This window comes from Talaromyces atroroseus, assembly GCF_001907595.1.
Source record: "Talaromyces atroroseus strain IBT 11181 chromosome Unknown scaffold_1, whole genome shotgun sequence".
In the NCBI taxonomy this organism is placed as follows: domain Eukaryota; kingdom Fungi; phylum Ascomycota; class Eurotiomycetes; order Eurotiales; family Trichocomaceae; genus Talaromyces; species Talaromyces atroroseus.
The window spans coordinates 1,418,384-1,438,999 of record NW_017971433.1 but is presented as its reverse complement, the minus strand read 5'-3'; the positions used below and the strand labels follow the sequence as shown (position 1 = coordinate 1,438,999).

General features: G+C 47.4%; 9 protein-coding genes across 9 annotated transcripts; 5 read left to right on the top strand and 4 right to left on the bottom strand.

Annotated features, from left to right (window-relative positions):
• Positions 1-1,612: 1,612 nt before the first annotated feature.
• Positions 1,613-4,179, top strand: UA08_01578 (hypothetical protein; the record flags this gene model as incomplete). Its single annotated transcript, XM_020261257.1, has 2 exons — positions 1,613-2,073; positions 2,148-4,179. The coding sequence occupies 2 exons, from the start codon at positions 1,613-1,615 to the stop codon at positions 4,177-4,179; spliced, it is 2,493 nt and encodes an 830-aa protein (XP_020123566.1).
• A 592-nt stretch (positions 4,180-4,771) lies between these two features.
• UA08_01577 (Threonine synthase) lies at positions 4,772-6,535 on the top strand (the record flags this gene model as incomplete). The annotated part of the gene is made up of 4 exons (XM_020261256.1): positions 4,772-4,813; positions 4,863-5,415; positions 5,500-5,540; positions 5,594-6,535. 4 exons carry the CDS (start codon positions 4,772-4,774, stop codon positions 6,533-6,535), a joined length of 1,578 nt encoding a protein of 525 aa, XP_020123569.1.
• A 345-nt stretch (positions 6,536-6,880) lies between these two features.
• UA08_01576 (26S protease regulatory subunit 6A) lies at positions 6,881-8,420 on the bottom strand (the record flags this gene model as incomplete). The annotated part of the gene is made up of 3 exons (XM_020261255.1): positions 6,881-7,539; positions 7,607-8,022; positions 8,092-8,420. The coding sequence occupies 3 exons, from the start codon at positions 8,418-8,420 to the stop codon at positions 6,881-6,883; spliced, it is 1,404 nt and encodes a 467-aa protein (XP_020123568.1).
• A 1,769-nt stretch (positions 8,421-10,189) lies between these two features.
• UA08_01575 (hypothetical protein) lies at positions 10,190-11,052 on the top strand (the record flags this gene model as incomplete). Its single annotated transcript, XM_020261254.1, has 4 exons — positions 10,190-10,192; positions 10,224-10,746; positions 10,822-10,893; positions 10,952-11,052. The coding sequence occupies 4 exons, from the start codon at positions 10,190-10,192 to the stop codon at positions 11,050-11,052; spliced, it is 699 nt and encodes a 232-aa protein (XP_020123571.1).
• Positions 11,053-11,172: 120 nt separating this feature from the next.
• On the bottom strand, positions 11,173-12,426 carry UA08_01574 (hypothetical protein; the record flags this gene model as incomplete). The annotated part of the gene is made up of 6 exons (XM_020261253.1): positions 11,173-11,192; positions 11,223-11,587; positions 11,630-11,756; positions 11,806-12,123; positions 12,196-12,244; positions 12,307-12,426. 6 exons carry the CDS (start codon positions 12,424-12,426, stop codon positions 11,173-11,175), a joined length of 999 nt encoding a protein of 332 aa, XP_020123570.1.
• A 580-nt stretch (positions 12,427-13,006) lies between these two features.
• On the bottom strand, positions 13,007-14,466 carry UA08_01573 (Protein arginine N-methyltransferase 1; the record flags this gene model as incomplete). The annotated part of the gene is made up of 7 exons (XM_020261252.1): positions 13,007-13,013; positions 13,063-13,534; positions 13,596-13,927; positions 14,010-14,119; positions 14,199-14,218; positions 14,285-14,298; positions 14,372-14,466. 7 exons carry the CDS (start codon positions 14,464-14,466, stop codon positions 13,007-13,009), a joined length of 1,050 nt encoding a protein of 349 aa, XP_020123573.1.
• Positions 14,467-14,844: 378 nt separating this feature from the next.
• Positions 14,845-16,166, top strand: UA08_01572 (hypothetical protein; the record flags this gene model as incomplete). The annotated part of the gene is made up of 5 exons (XM_020261251.1): positions 14,845-14,893; positions 15,047-15,114; positions 15,174-15,216; positions 15,278-16,055; positions 16,112-16,166. 5 exons carry the CDS (start codon positions 14,845-14,847, stop codon positions 16,164-16,166), a joined length of 993 nt encoding a protein of 330 aa, XP_020123572.1.
• Positions 16,167-16,623: 457 nt separating this feature from the next.
• On the top strand, positions 16,624-18,608 carry UA08_01571 (hypothetical protein; the record flags this gene model as incomplete). Its single annotated transcript, XM_020261250.1, has 6 exons — positions 16,624-16,716; positions 16,788-16,801; positions 16,902-17,046; positions 17,120-17,134; positions 17,193-17,699; positions 17,757-18,608. 6 exons carry the CDS (start codon positions 16,624-16,626, stop codon positions 18,606-18,608), a joined length of 1,626 nt encoding a protein of 541 aa, XP_020123575.1.
• Positions 18,609-18,761: 153 nt separating this feature from the next.
• Positions 18,762-20,478, bottom strand: UA08_01570 (ATP-dependent rRNA helicase rrp3; the record flags this gene model as incomplete). The annotated part of the gene is made up of 5 exons (XM_020261249.1): positions 18,762-18,838; positions 18,970-19,289; positions 19,342-19,447; positions 19,505-20,180; positions 20,245-20,478. The coding sequence occupies 5 exons, from the start codon at positions 20,476-20,478 to the stop codon at positions 18,762-18,764; spliced, it is 1,413 nt and encodes a 470-aa protein (XP_020123574.1).
• Between the last annotated feature and the right edge of the window lie 138 nt (positions 20,479-20,616).

Sequence of the window (20,616 nt, the reverse complement as noted above, 5' to 3'; positions counted from 1 at the left end):
CGCCTGTTGAGGCATGGTGCGAGAGAAAGAGGTATGAACAGAAGATCCGGATGGACCGTTTTCACTCGCAGTCTCTTCTCAAATTTGAAATTTGGTGATGTCCATATCAATGCGGGCGTATATTGATCCCTCTTTGTTCCTTGTTTTTTTGTTCCCCTCCAGGTGATTCCATGAGCATAGTCTGTCCACGGTTTGTCTTCCACTGTCCATTTCTGGGTTGAAGAGAGACACTTATCATCGTTATTCTTATCATCAACGTGACACTTTATCTGGCGTTTTGCTTATAGCACAGGCGAGCTTCTGATACTCGGCCAATCCATACATTTTTGAATTGCATACCCCTGGAGAGACTCCTGTACAGAGAGATGAATTGCCTTGTTTTGTTTGCGTCAATTTCTATTCTTTTTTTTTTTTTTTTCTTTTCTTTCTGATGGTTCGAACACAACACATTCTGAGTTGAAAAGCTTCTTATTCTTATGCATAGTTTCTATTCTTACCGGCCGGTGGGAGTTTGAGCAGGTTGTGTCTCATCATCGTCGAACGACGGTGACTAACTTACTAGGTAATAATAGTAGCTAATAATTACTGATGAAGCAAAGCACCATTTATGGCATGTAGTTATGATGCGAGGCCCACACACAGCCTAGTCCTGTCCTGCAGGCGCTAGGCCGCACGATCAATCTGCAACAAATAGGAGAAATTACTAGGTAGCTGGTTTTGTGATGTCTCCATAGAAAAGAAAGGGGTAGTTCAAGTTTGATGCCATGCCGGAAAGGGTCCCCACCAGAAATAATGCTCGACCATTGGACAACACCAAAATAGTAACCACGGGGAGATAATTCTTGGCCCTCGTTTTACAGGCATTCTCGCAGCTTCGTCGATGGGGCCCACCGGTTCGCGCGCTTTTTGGCGTATCTGATCTGCCAGTCATGCCGTGCCTGGAGGTCCGCTGTGGATGCTGGTTGCGGCGGTGAATCTGGTGATTTGTGCTCAAGGCTCGGTTCTGTTGCTGTTCTCTAGTATTCAACTCCAGCAAGTACAGAGAGAGTCAGTATGTATGCGGTGTGCAGCCCATTCCTATTGCGGTTTAGCCCGCGCGCACGAGGATGCGGCCCCTGAGCAGAGCATGGCTCGCTCACTTATCATCCATGTTGATTGTAACTAACTATATGCCATGGTTATGCTATGCACGGAGACGTTGTGTCTGCGACCAGCCAGGCATACTCTGCTGCTTCTGCCATTGCTGTCCTGTGCACGACACTCGACGGTGGTGGTAAGACATCAACAACGAGCGCAATAAGGTTGCCCCCAAGCCAGCCAATCACAGCCGCAGCCCGTTTCGACCGTCTTTTGCACCTTCCCCATCCGCTGTTGATCTGCTCCCTGCGTACATCGCGCGCTCTCTCCCCCCTGTCTGCCAGTCTCTCTGCCTGTCGCTCGCTCTTCCTCCGGCAGTCTGACAACCAGTTCGATCTTTACCCACACTCTCTTTTCATTACGTCTGGGGATCTCTGTCGGAAAAAAACAAAACCAAGAAAAACAAAAACAAAAACAGTACGACCAGAGGCGGGGAAAGACAGGACTCTCTCGTTTCAGATTATCAGTGACCATCATGAGTGTCATCACTGCGACTTCGCAACAGCCCCCCGTGCCCTTTGGCAATACCGTGGCCGTCTCTGACTACGCCATGGCGATCGAGGACATCTCTCCGAGAAGAAGCTCGTCGGCGTCCGCTTCCTCATATTCGACCAACTATACCACCTCCTACAGCACCACGCCACCTACCGTATATTCGCCTACCTCACCAAGATCCCCTTCAAGCCGAGCATTCAAACAGCAGGTCGCTCCTCCGCCAACGCCAACTATTCCTACTTCTTTTCTGTCACGACAACCCTATGAACCTGCCGTCGGGTCCCTGCCCCCTGCTATTTATAATTGCATATTAAACCAACTACAAGACTTGCACGAAGCACCCGAGAACTACCAGTACGGCTGCACGACGTGTTTCCAGCGAGATCTACATGCCTTGGCCCTCACAAGCCGGACTTGGGAGAGGGCCGTGAGGAGTAAACTGTAAGGGGAAAAAAATAATTCCTCAGATGTATATCTGTATCCTTCCATATACTAAGCATCCTCCCTCCCTCCAGATACAACCGAATTCATATCCTTGGAGCAGATTCACCCGCCCAATTAAAGAAATATCGACTCAAGCGAGGCAGTCGTCTGAAGTTACTACGACGGACCCTGCGAGAAAGAAAACTACTAGCCAACCTCGTCTTTGACCTGCGTGTTCCCGACTTGGATCTTTCACCAACGGTCAACGGCAAGGCGAACCAGCAGTGGGAAGATTACCGCAACCTAGTCGCCTCCGTCGTCATGGTCTGTCCGAATTTGGAACGTTTGATTGGGTTCAATATGATCTATCATCACGAGTTTGATCGTCTGACTTATGCCTTGTCTACACGGAAACGTCTCAAAGAACACCAATGGCTCCTTGGAGAACCAATTGACACCACCTCTAGTAACGCTGGTGAAAACTCCAAGTCCACGTCAACATCATCGCTAACGAAGATAACGAAGACGTTAGAGCCTCAACAAGCATCTGAATTCCTCGACTATCACTCGTCTTGGAGCAAAATGGAAACTTTGATGCTACATTCAATGAACGCGGGCGGCGTTCTCGAACATGGCATATTCCTGAGGATCTTCAACCGTCTTCCCGCCCTTCGAAATTTGTGCATCTCTTCCTTTGATGCCGACATGTTCACTGATCGCACTTTGCAATTCCTTCCGCCGCTCGAGTCGCTCCGCCTAGAGAACCTGAGAGGTGTCACCGATGGAGGTATAGCGCAATACATTTCGCGGCCAGAGGCCCGCTCACTCCGGTCTTTGACATTAATTGAGCAGAACATCGGTTCTCTGCTAGTTATTTCAAAAATATTTACGTCCCTGAGGATGCTCGAGCGATTTAGCCTGGTGCAATCCATGCGGACGCCTGTTCTCCCATCAGCGGCCATGGTTTTTCAACCGATTCTTGCTTCGGCGACCTTGAAATATCTACATTGGGATGTTACCGGACCAGATTCCGCAGCTGGACTCGGAAAGCTGGTTGACTCCTTACCATTTGTGATCCCACATAAGCCTTATGACTCGCCCAATTTCCATCTGGCCCAAAGCATACTCCATTCAGGATTTCCATCTCTTTCAGAATTACGAGCACCGTCAGATATTGAACCGCCGGGCATCCTCCAGTCAGTTTGTCGACCTATACCCCATGGACAGGCCTTGATACCATCAGACCGGTATAGTCTGCCCCGGAGCTCCAACGGTTCGGTTAGCATACGCCCCCTGGCGTTGCCAGCTGGGAACAACCTGACGTCTGCGCGTATCCGGGCTCAGACGTTCATCGATATGGCTGCTAAGGATAGTGACACGGGCATGAAAGTGCTTGTCACCGATCATTCCGACTCTTACGTCCCAGATAGTGCTATGGAAACCAATGATTCGGAAGATGGCTCGGACGAAGAAGATGAGGATATTGACCTCTTTGGAGGTGCCTTCCCGGGCATGCAAAGTGCAAATATATCATCCCAATCCGACCTGGAGAACGGCGTTGATGGACCAAAGAAAGTATTTGAATTTAGAATGCCAGCAGTGATGGGCGTAATACGGGCAATAATGCATGGCAATGAAGGAGAGAAAAGCTGTTCAATACCACATTTCATTCTTCGACCAGATATCCGCGGCTTTGATTCGGATGGAGGTTTATTAGGATGGAAAAATGTGCTTGGACTGATTCAAGGCATTACTCCCCTCCAGTCATCGCCTTCGTTCCCTTTATCGACTAACCCGGACCTTTTGAAACGAAGCGAAAGCGACCTAAGCTCCGACTCTATTGTATCACCCACTACACCGTCAACATCAGCTGCATCACGCCTAGCAAGCTGGAGCGGATTTGGCTCTCGCACCTCCTCCATGGTCACGTCGCCAACAACTCCCACCTACCCCTCAACACCAAACCCATGTTCCTCCTCGACCGCGGTGGCAAGTAGTGCCCCCTGGGGCAAAGATACATGCAATGGAGCTTGGAATTCGGGGCATCCTAAAGACTGGTGGATGCATTTTGAGCGTGAACGACAGCATGCCATGGATGTTATTGATATGAAGAAGTTTTTCTAACCTATCCTTCCATTTCTTCTTTTGTATACATTTTCTTCTTTTGTATATTGCGGGATTTATTAATACATCGTACATATATGGAGTTGAGATGATTAGGTTTATCATCGGACTTTTTTTTTTCTTTCCCACCTTTCTTGTCACATTCCTTTTCTTTGTTGGTCCACTCTTTTCACAATTTAGTGTTTGATTTCTTCACTGTGATTTACTTTCCGGTTTTATTGTTCTTCGGTTCACCTGTATCTTTACATTCCTTCTTGTCTAATACCTTTGCTGGGATTATACATAGGCTACAGAGGAGCATAGGCTCTTCGGATATTTCTTTAAAGAGAGATTTCAATATCGCACCTGGTGAATTTGGGAAGGATAAGATAATGCGGCATCCTGCGCAAGGTCTCCATTCTGGTACGGAGTACTCCGCAATTCTGGACCTCTACTTAGAGTCTTGGACTAACTCAATGACAGTCATGACTCACTCCGATTGACTCATCAGCTTCATGAAGAGCACGCTAGGTCTATTGTATATATATAAGCTCCATGACTTCGATGATTTCCAACCAAGACCACGTTGACATTTTAGCTTTGTCCAACTACAATGATTGCATCATTCCTAAGTACCCGGGGGGGTTCTTACGGTGTAGGTTCTTTGCAGTGCTCTACTATCAATAAAACTAAAGAATTTGCAGGTCTCCTTCGAAGAAGCAGTCCTCCAGGGTCTCGCCCCTGACGGTGGACTGTTTGTTCCTGAGTCGATTCCATCTCTCCCATGTGATTGGAACAACTGGGTCGATCTTTCATTCGAAGAGCTCGCATTCGAAATCTTAACCCTATATATCCCATCAACTGAGATTCCTCACCAATTTCTCAAAGCGATTATACATCAAGCATACGCAAGCTTCAGAGTTCCAGACGTGACGCCTACGATAACCCTCGACAATGAAAGGAAGATACACTTACTTGAATTGTTTCATGGCCCGACCTTTGCGTTTAAGGATATTGCACTGCAATTTTTCGGCAATCTCCTAGAGTTCTTCCTGGAGAGACGGAATCAGACCCTACAAAAAGCGGGCCAGGATCGCGAGCATTATGTTGTTGTTGGTGCTACATCGGGAGACACTGGCTCTGCTGGAATTGAAGGTCTCAGGGGAAAAAAGGATGTCTCCGTGTTTGTTCTATTCCCTACGGGAAGGGTTTCCTCGGTACAGGAGGCACAAATGACTACTGTACCTGATGCGAATGGTGAGTCTACTCCCCCTGTCCTTATAATACAGGACCAGCTTTGCTATGAGCCCTACAAGCGAAGCTAATTGTCTTATCATTTAGTACACTGCTTGAGTGTGGATGGGACCTTTGATGATTGCCAGGTTTGTCGTCTTTTTACATTTATCACAGAATTTATCATTAACGAGTTTCCTAGGGACTTTTAAAAGGCCTCTTTGCAGACCGTTCCGCCATGGCACCATTCAACTTGACGTCAATCAATTCAATCAACGTCTCCAGAATTTTGGCGCAGGTTACTTTCTACTTTGCGTCATATTTCTCGCTTGTCCGGTCTGGCAAGTTCAATCCCTCGAGCGATCAAATCAAATTCTCCGTCCCTACTGGAAACTTCGGTGATATCCTGGCTGGGTTTCTTGCAAAGCGAATGGGTCTTCCGATATCACAACTCATTGTTGCCACAAATGAGAATGATATCCTTCATCGCTTCTGGCAGACGGGCACCTATGAAAAGCTCAAAAGCACGGGTTCCAATACCCATGCAGGCGCTGTGAAAGAGACCATGTCCCCTGCCATGGACGTTCTCATCAGCAGTAATTTTGAACGGCTCCTATGGTTCCTTGCATACGACGTCTACGGCAGTGAAGTCGATGGTGAAAGAGAAAAATTGCAGGTGGCATCTTCGATGGTCCGACAATGGCAGGCGGCTCTCAAGTCAGAAGACAGATTCTCCGTTGAGCAGAAGATGTTGAATGCTGCAAGGGCAGAATTTTCATCTCAGCGAGTATCAGATGCGGAAACGCTGGCTACTATTCATGATGTGTACCAATGGACTGGTTTGAAACATTACGTCTTAGATCCACATTCTGCTATTGGCGTTACAGCTGCGATCCGTTCAGCTGAAGCAGCTCCAAGTTTCCACCATGTGGCTTTGTCGACCGCACATCCGGCCAAGTTCAGCCATGCTGTGGAACTGGCCCTTTCAGAAGAACAAGGGTTCCTGTTCAGTGATATCCTACCCCCACAGCTCTCGGTACTAGAAAAACTTCCACGACGAGTGATTCATGTAAAGAGGAGGGATGGGTTAGACGGCGTCCGGAAGATTATCATGGAGGAAGTTGGAAAAGTAACCAAGACCTGAATACCGAACGTTTACAAAGCTACCCTTGAATGAACTTCTTCGAACCGCTCAGGTCCTTCTGGCGTAACTTTTATCTGATAAAATTGATCATACGTACTTGATATTTACTATTTAGTTATATACACACGGCTGGCATTGCCTGCTTATTTTTCATTCTGATAGCCTCCCTTGATTTGAATAGATTGTGCTTTAACAATTTCTTTACTTGAAATGGTAACCTTATTATTATAGTGGCAGATGGAAATTGTTCGAAGATTCTGATTTATAGAAACGGAAGTTTAACAATCAAAACATAAAAGAGAGAGAAGATATGCATACATACATCCATGCACGCAACAGCATGGACTAAACGTAAATGCCCATGTTTGTATCCTTCTTCTTTGATTGAACCTCTGCAATAGCATCGACATAATGCTCATGGTTGACCTTGTTCATCCCCTTTCTCAGCGCAATCATACCAGCCTCAACGCAGACGGCTTTCAGCATGGCGCCTCCAAATTCGTCTGTGCTGCGAGCCAGTTCAGCCCAGTTGACGCCGTCGTCTGTGGTCATTTTGCGCGAGTGAATTTGAAGAATTTGTGCTCGGGCTTCTTCGTTGGGGAGCGGAAATTCGATCTTTCGGTCTAGTCGGCCAGATCGGAGGAGGGCTGGATCTAGAACGTCGACTCGGTTCGTAGCTGCAAGGACCTTGACGCGGTCATCGGAAGCAAAGCCGTCTAGTTGATTGAGAAGTTCAAGCATGGTTCGCTGGACTTCACGGTCTCCTGATTTCTCCGAGTCGAATCGTTTTGTACCGACGGCATCGAGTTCGTCAATGAAGATGATTGATGGGGCCTTTTCCTTTGCTAGAGCGAAACAGTCTCGGACAAGCTTCGCTCCATCACCGATAAACATTTGCACCAGTTGGGGACCGGCGAGCTTGAGGAAAGTCGCATTCGTTTGAGCAGCGCATGCACGAGCTAGCAACGTCTTACCAGTACCAGGTGGTCCGTACATCAACGCGCCTGCAAGAGAGAAAATATCAGAAACCACCCCCTGATGGAAAAAGTCGAGACTAGACTGAGCACTTACCCTTTGGCGCCTTGATACCAATCTTCTTGAACTTCTCCGCTTCTTGCATCGGCCACACAACGGCCTCTACCAGCTCTTCGATTTGTTTGCTCAACCCACCCACATCGGTGTACTTCTCCGTAGGCTTCTCATCTACCTCCATAGCTTTGACTCGGCTATCATATTCAGCCGGTAAAGTATCGAGAACCAAATATGAATCTTTGTTCACTCCAATGAGATCGCCCGGCTTGAGTTTCTCGTGATCAACTAGACCGATGAGTGGCAGGAAAATGGTTTGACGGGTTGATGTCTTGATAACGGCAGACTTTCCAACTCGAGTAGCATCTAGATCGATATTGGCTCCTTCTTCGGCAGCTTCTGCTTCTACATCAAGATCCAGGAGCTCAACAACATTTCCGACAAGGTATGGTAATTGCCTTTGAGAGTCACACCCATGTCAGCATTTGTAATCAACAAAAACTTCGGAGTCGTCGAGGAAACCCAACCTGTTATTCTCTATCTTCTCTTGGTTATCCTTAACCTTATCTCTCATGGTATTCTGCTCATGCGTCAACCGCTGAAACTCGCTTTTCATGATCCGTAGCTCGTTTTCTAGTAGCCGTCGTCGTTTCTTGATGTCATCTGTGCTTGCACCAACTAGTTCTGCATCTAGAAGTTCATCAACTTCATCCTTCTTGGGTTCTGCATCTTGCATTTCGGCGTCGCCGTCACCACTGGGCTTTTTGTCGTCGCCGTTGCCGCCACCGCCCTGCTGCTGCTGCTTCTTGCTCTGATCCTCGCGCTCAAGATCGTCGAGATCTTCGAGTGTGGACATGATGGATGTGTGACGAATTGAACCCGTTAAAGACCACTTGTATTTGGATTGTTAACGGCTACAGCCCTGTAAGAAGAAGAACGATGGGAAATTGAGAAGAGGAGATGCGAGGGTGTGGGTTGTTGATGCGGCGAAACTGGGAGCGGAGGTGAGCGAGCTCTACAGTAGCTAGTTGAGCTGCGGCCACGTGACCTTCCTTATCCGATATGGATTTATCAAGTGGCTGCCAAGCAAGCGACCTGTGAACATCAACACCTGTCGAACATATAATCATGAAAAGAATAGGACTTGTGTTTCCTTTTTATATTCTACTTGAAGTGTCTGGTTGATGCATCAAGGCCCATGGCTTTTTGCCGCGTCCGCCCCAGCAACTTATGCCGGGCGCAAAAGTTGATTTTGCAGCAGAGGCCCAGGTCAGATTGTTCATTCATGAAAGTGATATAACGAGGACTTTGCTGACACTTGCTTCTTAGCAATACGGGACTGCTCACAATACGACAATTTTATAGAGTATGCCCCCATCCGCTTTTTTCTCCCTTATGGCTAGCATCTCACCGGCCATCGGCTTAGGGTGCAAATTACTTTAATTCCCAATCAGGAGGATCTTCCAATACCCCTGATTACCAGCAGCAACTAGATCTGCTCGAGCGAACAAACAAACTAGTCTCAGAAGCAGCAGCAGCAGCAGCTCACAATGATAGTGCAAACTCCGCAAAAACTAATATTGAGGCTGCCGCATCTAAAGAAACTTCGAGCGCGGCGCCGTTGAAGTCCAAAGAAGGACCTCCGTCAGCGCTTGATTCTGTCATATTCGGAGATGACCCAGGCACTGCTGTGGACTCTGCACAGAGTGGACAATTCAGTACTCGATCTAGAGTCACCGAGGAGTTCCCATATTGGAGCGAGGTACATATTGAGCCATATCGTCCATTGTAAGCCTTCCCTAAACTCTGCGGGCGAGAAATATGTATTAAATATTTGCCAGTGTCGCGATCTGGCTTAGGTATGTGAGAGAAACGGATATTCATTTCTTTAAGGACTTTCCTAGGCGCAAAATTCTGACAGTGTCTTTTCGTACAGAGAAAACTGTCAATGTTCGAGTTGTATTCATCCAATCACAAGACAGCGAATGGTCAACACCTTTACGGTGAGATTAGACAGATACATGCTACTGAACTCAAGGCAATATAGCTGACCAGATAAGTAGATACCCAAGGATATCCATGCAAAGTTAGTTGAAAATGGGCCAGCGGAGACCATAGAAATCTGGTGTACGTGCAGGTTACTCCCGTAACACTCTTATTGAACTTTCCGGCTTATTATTGTTTTTCTATTCTGCTTAAAGGGTCTGATGGACATACTGGTGTCTACCCTACTTCTTGGCTTGAAAGTCACCAGTTCTTGCCTAATGTTCGAAGTAGCAAAGTTCTCACATTCAGGTAATACTAACCCTCCTTCCTATCTTTATTGGGGTCAAGCTATTCCGAAGATCTCACAGGTTTATCTATCTTATATAGGAGATCATTAAAATTTCGACGTTCTGTCAAGGAGCACCCCACAGTTGACTACGAAAGTGTCATGAAAACAGGGGAAGGCCTCGCAGAGTGGCTTCGTGAAATTGTTTGTGCCCTTCTGAGTTCACAATCAGGCTGCTTGCTAATGCCCTCAACAGATAAACTGGGGATACTGTTTAGTAAAAGGTGTACCAGTTGATCCGGAGGCAACTAAAGAGCTGCTGGAAAGGATTGCTTTTATTAGAAACACACATTATGGTATGCAGGCATCTTAATGGTATCTTTGTAGTCTGTTTTGGTCATTAACCTTTATTTCCCAGGTGGCTTCTGGGACTTCACGTCGGATTTAACCTACAAGGATACAGCATATACATCCGAGGCACTGGATCCACATACAGATAACACATACTTTTCCGATCCGGCGAGGCTTCAATTATTTCATCTTCTATCGCACACCGACGGAGACGGCGGCGAAACACTTCTTGTTGATGGCTTTTATGCGGCATTCCGCATGCTGCAAGAGAATCCTAGGAACGTACAGGCACTCACTGATTTCCCACAACCATGGCATTCAAGTGGAAATGAAGATGTCAGCATCCAACCATACCGTCACTTCCCAGTCTTAGAAAGAGACCCAAAATCTTCAAGACTTAGGCGTGTTCGATGGAATAACTATGATCGTGCGGCGAAGGTCGATTGGGAATATAATATGGCGACGGCCTGGTATAAAGCAGCGCGACATTGGAACGCACTTCTTAAACGGCAGGATCAGATGCAGAAATGGCTGCAGCTGGAACCGGGGACTGCATTAAGTATGCCTTTGTCTTTTTCTTTCTCCTTAATTTATAAACAAAATTATCTCCCCCACTAACTCTATTCAAAACAAGTCTTTGACAACTGGAGAATGCTTCACGGCCGCTCTGCCTTCACCGGAAAGCGCAGGATGTGCGGTGGTTATAGTATGTCCCAAGTATATTTTCTTTTGATACACCGGGAAGCTGACTTGGTCGATAACAGTCAATAACGATGATTTTGTCTCGCGATATCGTCTGCTTATCAATGGCAGAGAGAAGACTTTGAACGAATTGGGTACACCTGCTAGTCGCTTATCCATTTGATATTGCTAGCTTTTCTCTCCCTTTCTTATACAACGAGCACAGGTATTCGTCGATGTATATAAATATATCTGTATTCGATGTTGAATGGTAATTTGTCAAATATATATAGATGCTGATACTTCAATACCCGTAGCTGTCTGCTGCTTATATACGTAGATATCAGAGCTTACTGCTCTTATTCACCACCTTGATCAATGCACGCCCATTACTCAAAACAGTTTTTCCGTCCTGGTTTTTGGTGACAAATCTAAGTTCCTCAAACCCGTCTCTGTCTACCGTCTCGCCGGTTCTCCAGATCTCAGTGGTGAGCTTATCACCTGGACGAACTGGGGAGGCAAACCGAGCTTGAAATTCCCGCATATTCTTAGGGTTGCTACCTCCAAACGCTCTGAGGACTCCGTGTGCGGTGGTGTTCCAGCTATATAATCCGTGAATTATGACGCCGCCGAAACCCATTCTTTGGCCTGGCTCTGGAGTGGCGTGTAAGGGGTTGTAGTCGCCGTTGAGGCTTGCAATCATGGCCATTATTAGATAACTGTGCCTGAATAGTATTTATACATTTGTGTATGAAACTTACCGATACAAATGTGCAGTTTGTAGACTCGTTTGGTCGACAAATATAGCATCTGGAGATTTGCCCTTTGGAGTTGGATAGTTCACAGCACTAGGGCCTATACAGTCTTGCATGAACATTGCATCCCACTCTGTCATCGTGGATTGAGTGAAGAAAAAAAATAATCACATAACACATACCCTTTGGACCACCCCATCCTCCCTGACCCACGAAAAAGGCACTTCCGATCATGCTCGAATAAACCTCGTCCGTCTCTTTATCCACAATAGAAGTTTCCGTCTCCACGACGGATGCCTTCCCCTTATCATAGACACCAATGACTTTGGTTCTTACCTCATATTGTCTGCCTTCACTAGACGTGGGTAACTGTTTCAAGAAGATTATTTTGCGCTCGCCGTCAACGACACGCTGCGGGTCAAATTTGGGGACGCCGGGAATCGGGATGCTTTTCTGGGATTGATAGAAGTCGATCACGTCGGTATTTGCTAGTTTGAATGCTGTTTGTGCTTTAGTATCAAATTTATTTTTTTTTGGCTCTCGGTATCTGTCTCTTCGTGGGAGTGACGCACGGAGAATATTTGTGTATGTTGGGAATACAGCAAAGTCCGGATGCAGTTCCTAGTTGTATCATGAATGAATCCGAGGTTCTTGACTAGACACTAGATATGATAGCGCCCTACATAGAGGAAATGCAGCTCATCGGCTTGACAGCCAATGCTGTTTGCGAAGAGGAGGACATCCCGCTTCGTCCAGGTAACAGCCCGGCGAGGATATTCAAAGCCAACTCCAGGTCCAGACATTGTTTTCGAATTGGCAATGCGTTCAGGGAAGTGATGAATGGGCTGAACCGGGTAGCTTATGTGCAAGAACAATGGTTATATCCTGTTACACCAAATCGAAAGTTCTCCGCATTGAAGAATGCCGCCAATCATCAATGAGCCGAGGTACAGGGTGGGTCTAATGGTCGCAGCCGATTGGGCAACATCGCTGCATTCCTTATCTGATTGATTAGTCAGCCCTTATCAGGCACGGTCGTTTATTTTTCATACAATAAAAAAAAAGGAAAAAAAAAAGCTCTGATGCAATCTGAAGTATATTATGCTTAGCTTCAACTCGAGGGTATATACTTAGAAAGGGTTGCGAGGAGCTCGTTATCATGATCTCTTCTTCATCTCATCTTTTTCATCGACCCGAATGTAGCGCCTAACATGCTCGTTTGCCAACACGCAGTTGAACAAACACATCCCGTGAAACGCCCGTAATGGATTAAGAACAACCAGACAAAAGAAACTAATAGGTGTGCAGACGGATTATAGGAACGCAACAAAGTAACGGGGAAAGTGGCGGATGGTATCCAAAATTGAAAACATATATGATTTTTTAACACCTGGAATATGATTAGCAATTTGCTGGAAGCATCGACCAGAGACACTCACATCGTGTATTCGCATTCTCCTCGAGCGAAGCGAGTTTGGTCCTGCGTCTCCAAAGTGTAGGAGAGCTTGATGTCGAGATCACGCTTGTTCTTCGCATTAGGCTTGTTCACTAGGTATCCGCTAATGGCCTCCTCTTCCTCGACAGTCAAAACATCCCGCAGATAAAAGACGGTCTGTTTCCAGTGAGTGTATTTCGCATGCGGTCCGGTGGAGAAAGTAATTGGCTTGTGGCACGCGGTGAATTGAATATCAAACCAGGCGATGATCGCGTGTACGAAATCGCTGCGTTTAACTGCGAGCGAATACGGGACTTGGAAGGCCAGATCCGCAGGCGTTACCTTGTACAAGTCCAAGGTAAGCACTGGGCAGGGATCGGTGACAACCGCCTTCATCTCAACAGTGTCGACGAGAGGTTCGGTGAGTGCGACTTCCTTCATCGGGCTGTAGTTAAAGCCGTAGACGTTGTCCCAAACTGTTGTTTCGCGTCTTTAGTACTCTCCTAATATGTAGGCACAACGTGAGCGGATACTTACATCCAATTTTGTCATCCTTGTACTCGCCGTCCTCGATACCTGCAACGTAAATGGTTGCTTGGTCAGGGAAAATCTTTCCTCCAGGGGCAAGATATCTATCCCGGGCGTAGAGAACAGTGTCCAGCATGCTCTCGTATAGGAGGAAGTATCCCATCCACTCAGATACAATGATGTCAACCTGGGGGAAAGGAAGAGTCACCTCTTCCATCTTCCCTTGCAAAAGCGTGATCTTATCAGCCATGCCGTTCACGGCAACGATCTCACGAGCCTTCTCAATGATCGAAGACATGTCAACGCCAATAACATGCTTTGCACCGGCACGGACTGCGAACCTATATGGGAAACAGACCGTCAGTCGATATTCGATGCACGCCTGTAGGTAATAAAAAAAATAAAATGTCCAGGTTTGCTCACATGCTCAGAATGCCGGTACCGCATCCGACGTCAAGGACGACCTTGTCCTTAAAGAGATGCTTATTCTGGTAAATGGCATCACGGTAAGATCGAGTACGGACGTCGTCTTTCTAATAACAGGGGGAAAAAAAATATGTCAGTCAGCTGCTCATTGCTGCTCCCCCCCCAAATTTTTTCAGGTATGCTTACCAACATCTCCTCATGGATGCCTGGTAGTTATCAAACATCATGTTGTTAGTGGACAATCAATATGAATGCAGGACGGTAACAAATACCATGGTGGTCATAGCTGCCAGCAAGCAATTAGTGGATATACACTTTTTTTTTTTCAAGAAAACAACATCAACATCAACATCACACACCTAGTGAAATAGCGGACTTCGGCGTGGTCAGCGCCAACCATGCGATCGGCGCTGCTAGAAATGCCCGAGTTACCGGCAGCTGGTGTTGCACTCATGATGCCAGATATTGAATTCCGGAAGACTTCAGAAACAAAATCAATGTCCAAGTCAAAAGAAAAGAGAGCGATGAGAAGGGCGGAAAAGAGAAGTAAATGCGACAAAGAAAAACTGATAGAGGCTTTCCTATCTTAGTCTAAGCGACTTTTTTTTCGGGCGTTGATTAGCCACGACTGCCCGCCGACTAACGAAAAACGGTCTAGCCTCCCACGTGAATTGTGGGGTTGTGGCCATTCCTGACTTCCTCCCATTTCTGGCCCAAACAGCTTCGCGACAAGAAGAACTTGTGCTGCTGGCATCTCTTTCCTCATTGATATATTTTCAGGCATATAGTCGCGCACTGGCGTTGTCAGAGACCGGAAATGCTGCAGAGCAACATGTCCAATGGCCAGCCAATCGCACATCAGGGATGCCCGACATGCTTAGGTAATCGCCTCGGGACTTCGCATTTGATTGCTTGATTTACTCGAGGCTTCCGCCTCCTACCTCGATAAAACAGACCGCGCGACAATTCGAAGATGCGAGCCCTCCGACCCTTGTCATTTCTTTCAGGCTCTGCTATCACTCTCATAATACTAGCCGCTTTTGCCGGCCAGTCATGGGCGTCTCTCGGGGATCGATTGCCCGAATTCAAAGAATGTGTCAAGGTATGCATTTCCCTACAATCGGCTCTGCATGGACACAGGGCCTGACACGCAAATGCCAGATTTGTAAAGAAGAAAACTGCCAGAATGGCAATTCTGCGCTGTGTAAGTCAATCTTGGAACATCATTTCTTTCCCACTGCTAACGTGAGACTTGGAAATTACAGCAACGTTCCTCCGTCTTATGCTATGGACTTGCGCCGCCGAATGCGACTACACCTGCCAACATGTCATCACGGATCGCAGAGTGAACCGAGAATTCCCAATGCTACAACCCATCGTGCAGTTTCATGGCAAATGGCCCTTCTATAGAGTCCTGGGCATGCAGGAGCTCTTCTCCGTTCTCTTCTCTCTTTTCAATTTTCTGGCCCATTACTACGGCTTGAGCTGGGTTCAATCGTCCATTCCAGCCTCGTATCCGCTTCGCAAGTATTATGTTGGCCTTGCTTATTGCGGATTTGCTACCTGGACTTTCAGTATGCTATTCCACACACGGGATTTCCCCCTGACCGAGAAATTGGATTATTGGGCAGCTGGCGCAAGTGTGCTTTACGGCCTCTTTCTCGCCGTCATCCGTATCTTCCGCCTAGACAAAGAACGACCTCGTTTTAAACCGACGCTTCGCCGCCTTTGGACCTATCTCTGTATCGGACTGTACGTCGCTCATGTATCCTATTTGACCTTCTGGTCCTGGGATTATACCTACAATATGATCGCGAATGTTGTCGTCGGAGTTCTTCAAAATCTGCTCTGGACAGCATTCAGCCTTTACCGATATAAACAAGACCCAAGGAAGTCATGGGTTGCTTGGCCCGCCATGATTGTCGTCTGGGTCTCGCTTGCCATGAGTTTGGAGCTTTTTGACTTCCCGCCGTGGTGGGGATTAGTTGATGCACACAGTCTGTGGCATTTGGGTACAGTCATACCCACTGCTTGGTGGTATCTGTGAGTAACTACCCTACAGCCGTGTCCTCGATCTGCGTCTAACTTGAACTTTGCAGTTTTATCGTCAGGGATGCCCGGGACGACCTGACTACCGAGAGGTTGAAAGCTTGAGCGTATACTGGAATAAGCCGATTGATGTCGATAGATGTTTGCTATATAAACGCTAATTAGAAGGTCTGGATGTATAGACATCAGTCTCGAAGAGTTTATCGCATTCAATGCCGTTCGTTCGTCGTCTCTGGCAGTAGACCATGGGTATTCGCTTTTTCGTACTCGCCCGGCATCCCTTCGAGGCTATATAGCTGAGGGAGGGCTGAAGGAAAACCAGAACAGAACATTCTTTGGCCCTAAATATTCTCCGCACTTTGTATAGTAGCTGGCTCTAAATCCTTGTTTGCGGGCGGTTAAGCTGCACCGCCGGGTGTGGGGCATTAGGTATATATTTAAGCTGAGACAAGTGACCTTCCCCCCTTCAACAACAAAACTGTACCTCTTCCTGCCAGCGCAGTTAAACAAACCTCAATTGTCCTGAAACCAAGCCAACACCCCTTGCCAGACTTGCGCTGCAATGGCGTCTTCCGCTATCCACCAGGCCATCTCTGAGGCCGCTGCCAAGTATCGCTTTCCAGAGGGGCGCGTGTTTGAGTATGGCACCGCGGGGGTAAGCAGCGTCATCCATCCATCCTTCGTTAGGAGCAATGGCGATTCGTGGGCTAACCTGGAAGTTTGCAGTTTCGCATGAAAGCGTAAGCATACATTCATTGTCCTGGCAGCATCTTCCACGACTCCTTCGTTGGCTCGAAAACATGGCTGACCAACAACCAACAACCCCGCAATGCGCAACAGTGATCTGCTCAATACAGTCGTCTTTGCAGTAGGTCTTCTCGCCGGACTGCGATCCCGAAAGCTCAATGGGCAATGGATCGGTGTCATGGTCACGGCGAGCCACAATCCAGCTGAGGACAATGGCGTGAAGTTGGTTGATCCCATGGTAAGGATGCGAAGCTGGTTGTTGTGCCGGGAGCAATGATGAACTGATACTAACGTAATTATTTGAATAACAGGGCGAAATGCTCGAAGTAAGCTCTCCCCACAGCGAAATTGTTCGTATAGTTAGTCGTGGTTAACAATCTGCAGGCTGAATGGGAGGCATATGCGACCAAACTGGCAAACGCCCCTCTTGACAGGGTGGCTGATGTCTACAATGACTTGATCAAGGAGATTGACGTGAAAGTGGACAACCCCGCGCGCGTAGTCTTTGCCCGTGATACTCGCGCGTCTGGCTCCCGTCTAGTTGGAATTCTCAACGCAGCGTTGACTGCTACCGAAGTCGAATTCCTGGATTTCAAATTCATGACCACCCCTCAGCTTCACTACGTCGTTCGTTGCAAAAATACCCTGGGGACGCCGTATGAATATGGCGAGCCTACCGAGCAAGGCTACTATGAGAAACTCGCCGAAGCCTTTAAAAAGGTCCAGAAGAGTGTCAAGGTTCAGGGCCACCTGACTGTCGACTGCGCCAATGGAGTTGGTGGACCAAAGCTTCGTGAACTCATCAAATATCTTCCGTCACCAGATCAAGGTGGTGTTGACATCAAGGTTGTCAATGACAATGTCATCGACCCAGACAGCCTGAACTTTGAAGTATGTATTCCGCAGCGCCAAATGTAAACGAACGGCTTGTTTGACAAGTGATTATAGTGCGGCGCGGATTTCGTCAAGACCAAGCAGCGAGCTCCTCCGTCTTCCAAAGCCTCACAGATGGATCGCTGTGCATCTTTAGATGGCGACGCCGATCGATTAGTATACTATTTCCTAGATGAGAATAATGTGTTCCGACTTCTCGACGGAGACCGTATCGCAACGCTTGCAGCCTCCTTCATTGGCGATCTAGCTCGCAATGCTGGAATTGCGCAAAAGCTGAAGATCGGTGTTGTTCAGACCGCCTATGCCAACGGCGCTAGCACTGATTACATCGAAAAGGTTCTTAAACTCCCAACTGTGTGCACAAAAACCGGCGTCAAGCATCTTCACCATGCTGCGTTGCGGTACGATGTTGGCGTCTACTTCGAAGCTAATGGCCATGGAACCGTGACCTTTTCGGAGAATGCGCTGAAGACTATTAAGAGCGCCGAACCTCAATCTCCCGCCCAACAACACGCACTCGAATCTCTCGTCGGACTGACAGACCTTATCAACCAAGCAGTTGGAGATGCTCTTTCGGACATGCTCCTCGTCGAGGCGATCCTGGCTCACAAGGGATGGACTACCAAGGAGTGGCTCGGTACTTATACCGATTTGCCTTCTCGTCTTGTGCGTGTCGAAGTTGCCGATCGTTCGATCTTCAAAGCCGTTGATGCCGAGCGCAAACTCGAATCGCCCGCAGGACTTCAAGATAAGATCGATGCCTTACAGTCTCGTTACAACAAGGGGCGTAGCTTTGCCCGCGCAAGTGGCACAGAGGACGCTGTGCGAGTGTACGCGGAAGCTGCCAGCAGATCCGAGGCAGACGACTTAGCTACACGAGTCGCCAACGCTGTTAAGGAAGCCTAAGGGACGACTGGGCCCATGGCCACACCCATCAGATACAAAGATTGCGCTTTACGATCAAAATATAATAAAGAATGGAGGGAACTAATAAACTCTCCTTTTCTTCTTCTCTTTGAGCGTGAATGCCATGCATAGGTATAAGCCCTACGAACCATCTCACAATGCAACGATGGCGGCAGACAGCGTGCTTAGGACATAATGTCGTGATGAATTAAAAATCATAAAAATAAAAACTATGAATAGTAAGCCAGTTTCAACATGAAGTAGAAAATAATCTTCTTTGTATCTATATTTTAACCTTCCTCCTGATCCATATTGTCTCGCCCACGTTTGCCTCCCTTCGCAAACCTTTTTCCTCTCATACCTGACCCTCTCCCATTTTTCTTCTCGTCCAACTCCTTGAGCTCGGCGATAGCTTGTCGTTGTGCCTCCCCAACTCGTTCCGACAAGATCATCACTTCCTCCTTCTCAACTTTGTACTCAGGTAGTTTCCGATCTAGCGCCTTCTCAATTCGCAGCCATACCTCGACATCGTATTGCGAGACCAAGCTAATAGCTTTACCGGACTTTCCAGCTCGGGCCGTTCGACCGATTCGATGAATGTGAGTCTTGCTATCTGCTGCCAGGTCATAATTGAGGACAAGATCCACAGAGGGGATATCGAGACCTCGGGCAGCAACATCCCTACAATATGCGTCAGATCTGAAACATCAGCAACGGAAGACTGATTACCTACGTGGAAATAAGAATGTCACGGCTGCGTGCTCGAAATTTCCCTAATGCTCCTAACCTGGCGGATTGTGAAAGCTGTCCGTGGAGGGCTATGGCGCCAAATCCTAACGCTGTTCCTGGGGTTAGCGCAGGTCGATCACATTCCAACAAGGCAGAAAAAAACTTACCACGAGAGAGGATAGTGAGTCGCATAGTCTCATGGACGGTGCGAGTGAATATAATGACCGACTGTCCGACGTGCTCATTCAGCAACCATATCAAATGGACGTCCTTGTGCTTGTGCGGAATGAAAAGATAATATTGTAAAAGCGTGGCGACCGTCTGATATTTGTTTGAAGAAACAGACACACGTAGAGGATTCGATAATGAAGCCCGCTGGAGTCCTTCCACCTTGGAACTCATGGTTGCAGAGAAAAGGAAAGTTCGTCTTTCTCGAGGCAGAACCTTGAGAATTTTTGTAATCAGCGGACCAAAATCCATGTCCAGCAGGCGGTCTGCTTCGTCCATGACCAAATATTTCAATGTCCGTAAACTAAAGCCCTTTGTATTCTCGAGATGATCGAGTAATCGACCGGGGGTAGCGACGATAATGTGCGGTCGTTTGCCAATTGCGATTGATTGCGAAACCATGTCCATTCCTCCGACGAGAACAACAGTGCGAACGGAAATGACTGAGCCAAGGGCTTCAAAGGCCTCCGAGATCTGGTAAGCCAACTCTCTTGTGGGAGCAAGGACGAGTCCGAAGAATGGCTGAGGCTTGTCCATCAAGGCCTGTAGAATGGGCAGCGCAAATGCAGCCGTTTTTCCTGAACCCGTTTCTGCTAGACCGATCAAATCGCGGTTCTGTTGAGATTGAATTAGCATGTATATAAATAAGGCTTTGAGTATAGGCTAAAGCCAAAAGTACCTGTAAAGCTAATGGTATGGACTCCAACTGAATGGCAGTTGGAGCCTTGTATCCTAAAGCATCACAGGCTTCACAGAGCTGAGGAATCAACCCCAAATCTTTGAATGTCTTGGGCGCTGTATTTTCGTTTTGCGATGGCGAAACATCCTCGCTTGATGAGCTAGCGTCATCTGAGACCTCGTCTTTCTCAACAAGTTTCTCATGAGAGATCTTGCGCTTCTTGAGGGCCGGCATTGTTGAAAATTTCCATGTAACTGAATTTGTTGTTCTGCACTCGGTCAGTAAAGACTTGAGTTGGTTCTGAATGGCCCGCAAAAATTATTTTAGCGCCGCAAAATCGATATCCCGGCCAATTTCCCCGATCAATATCTT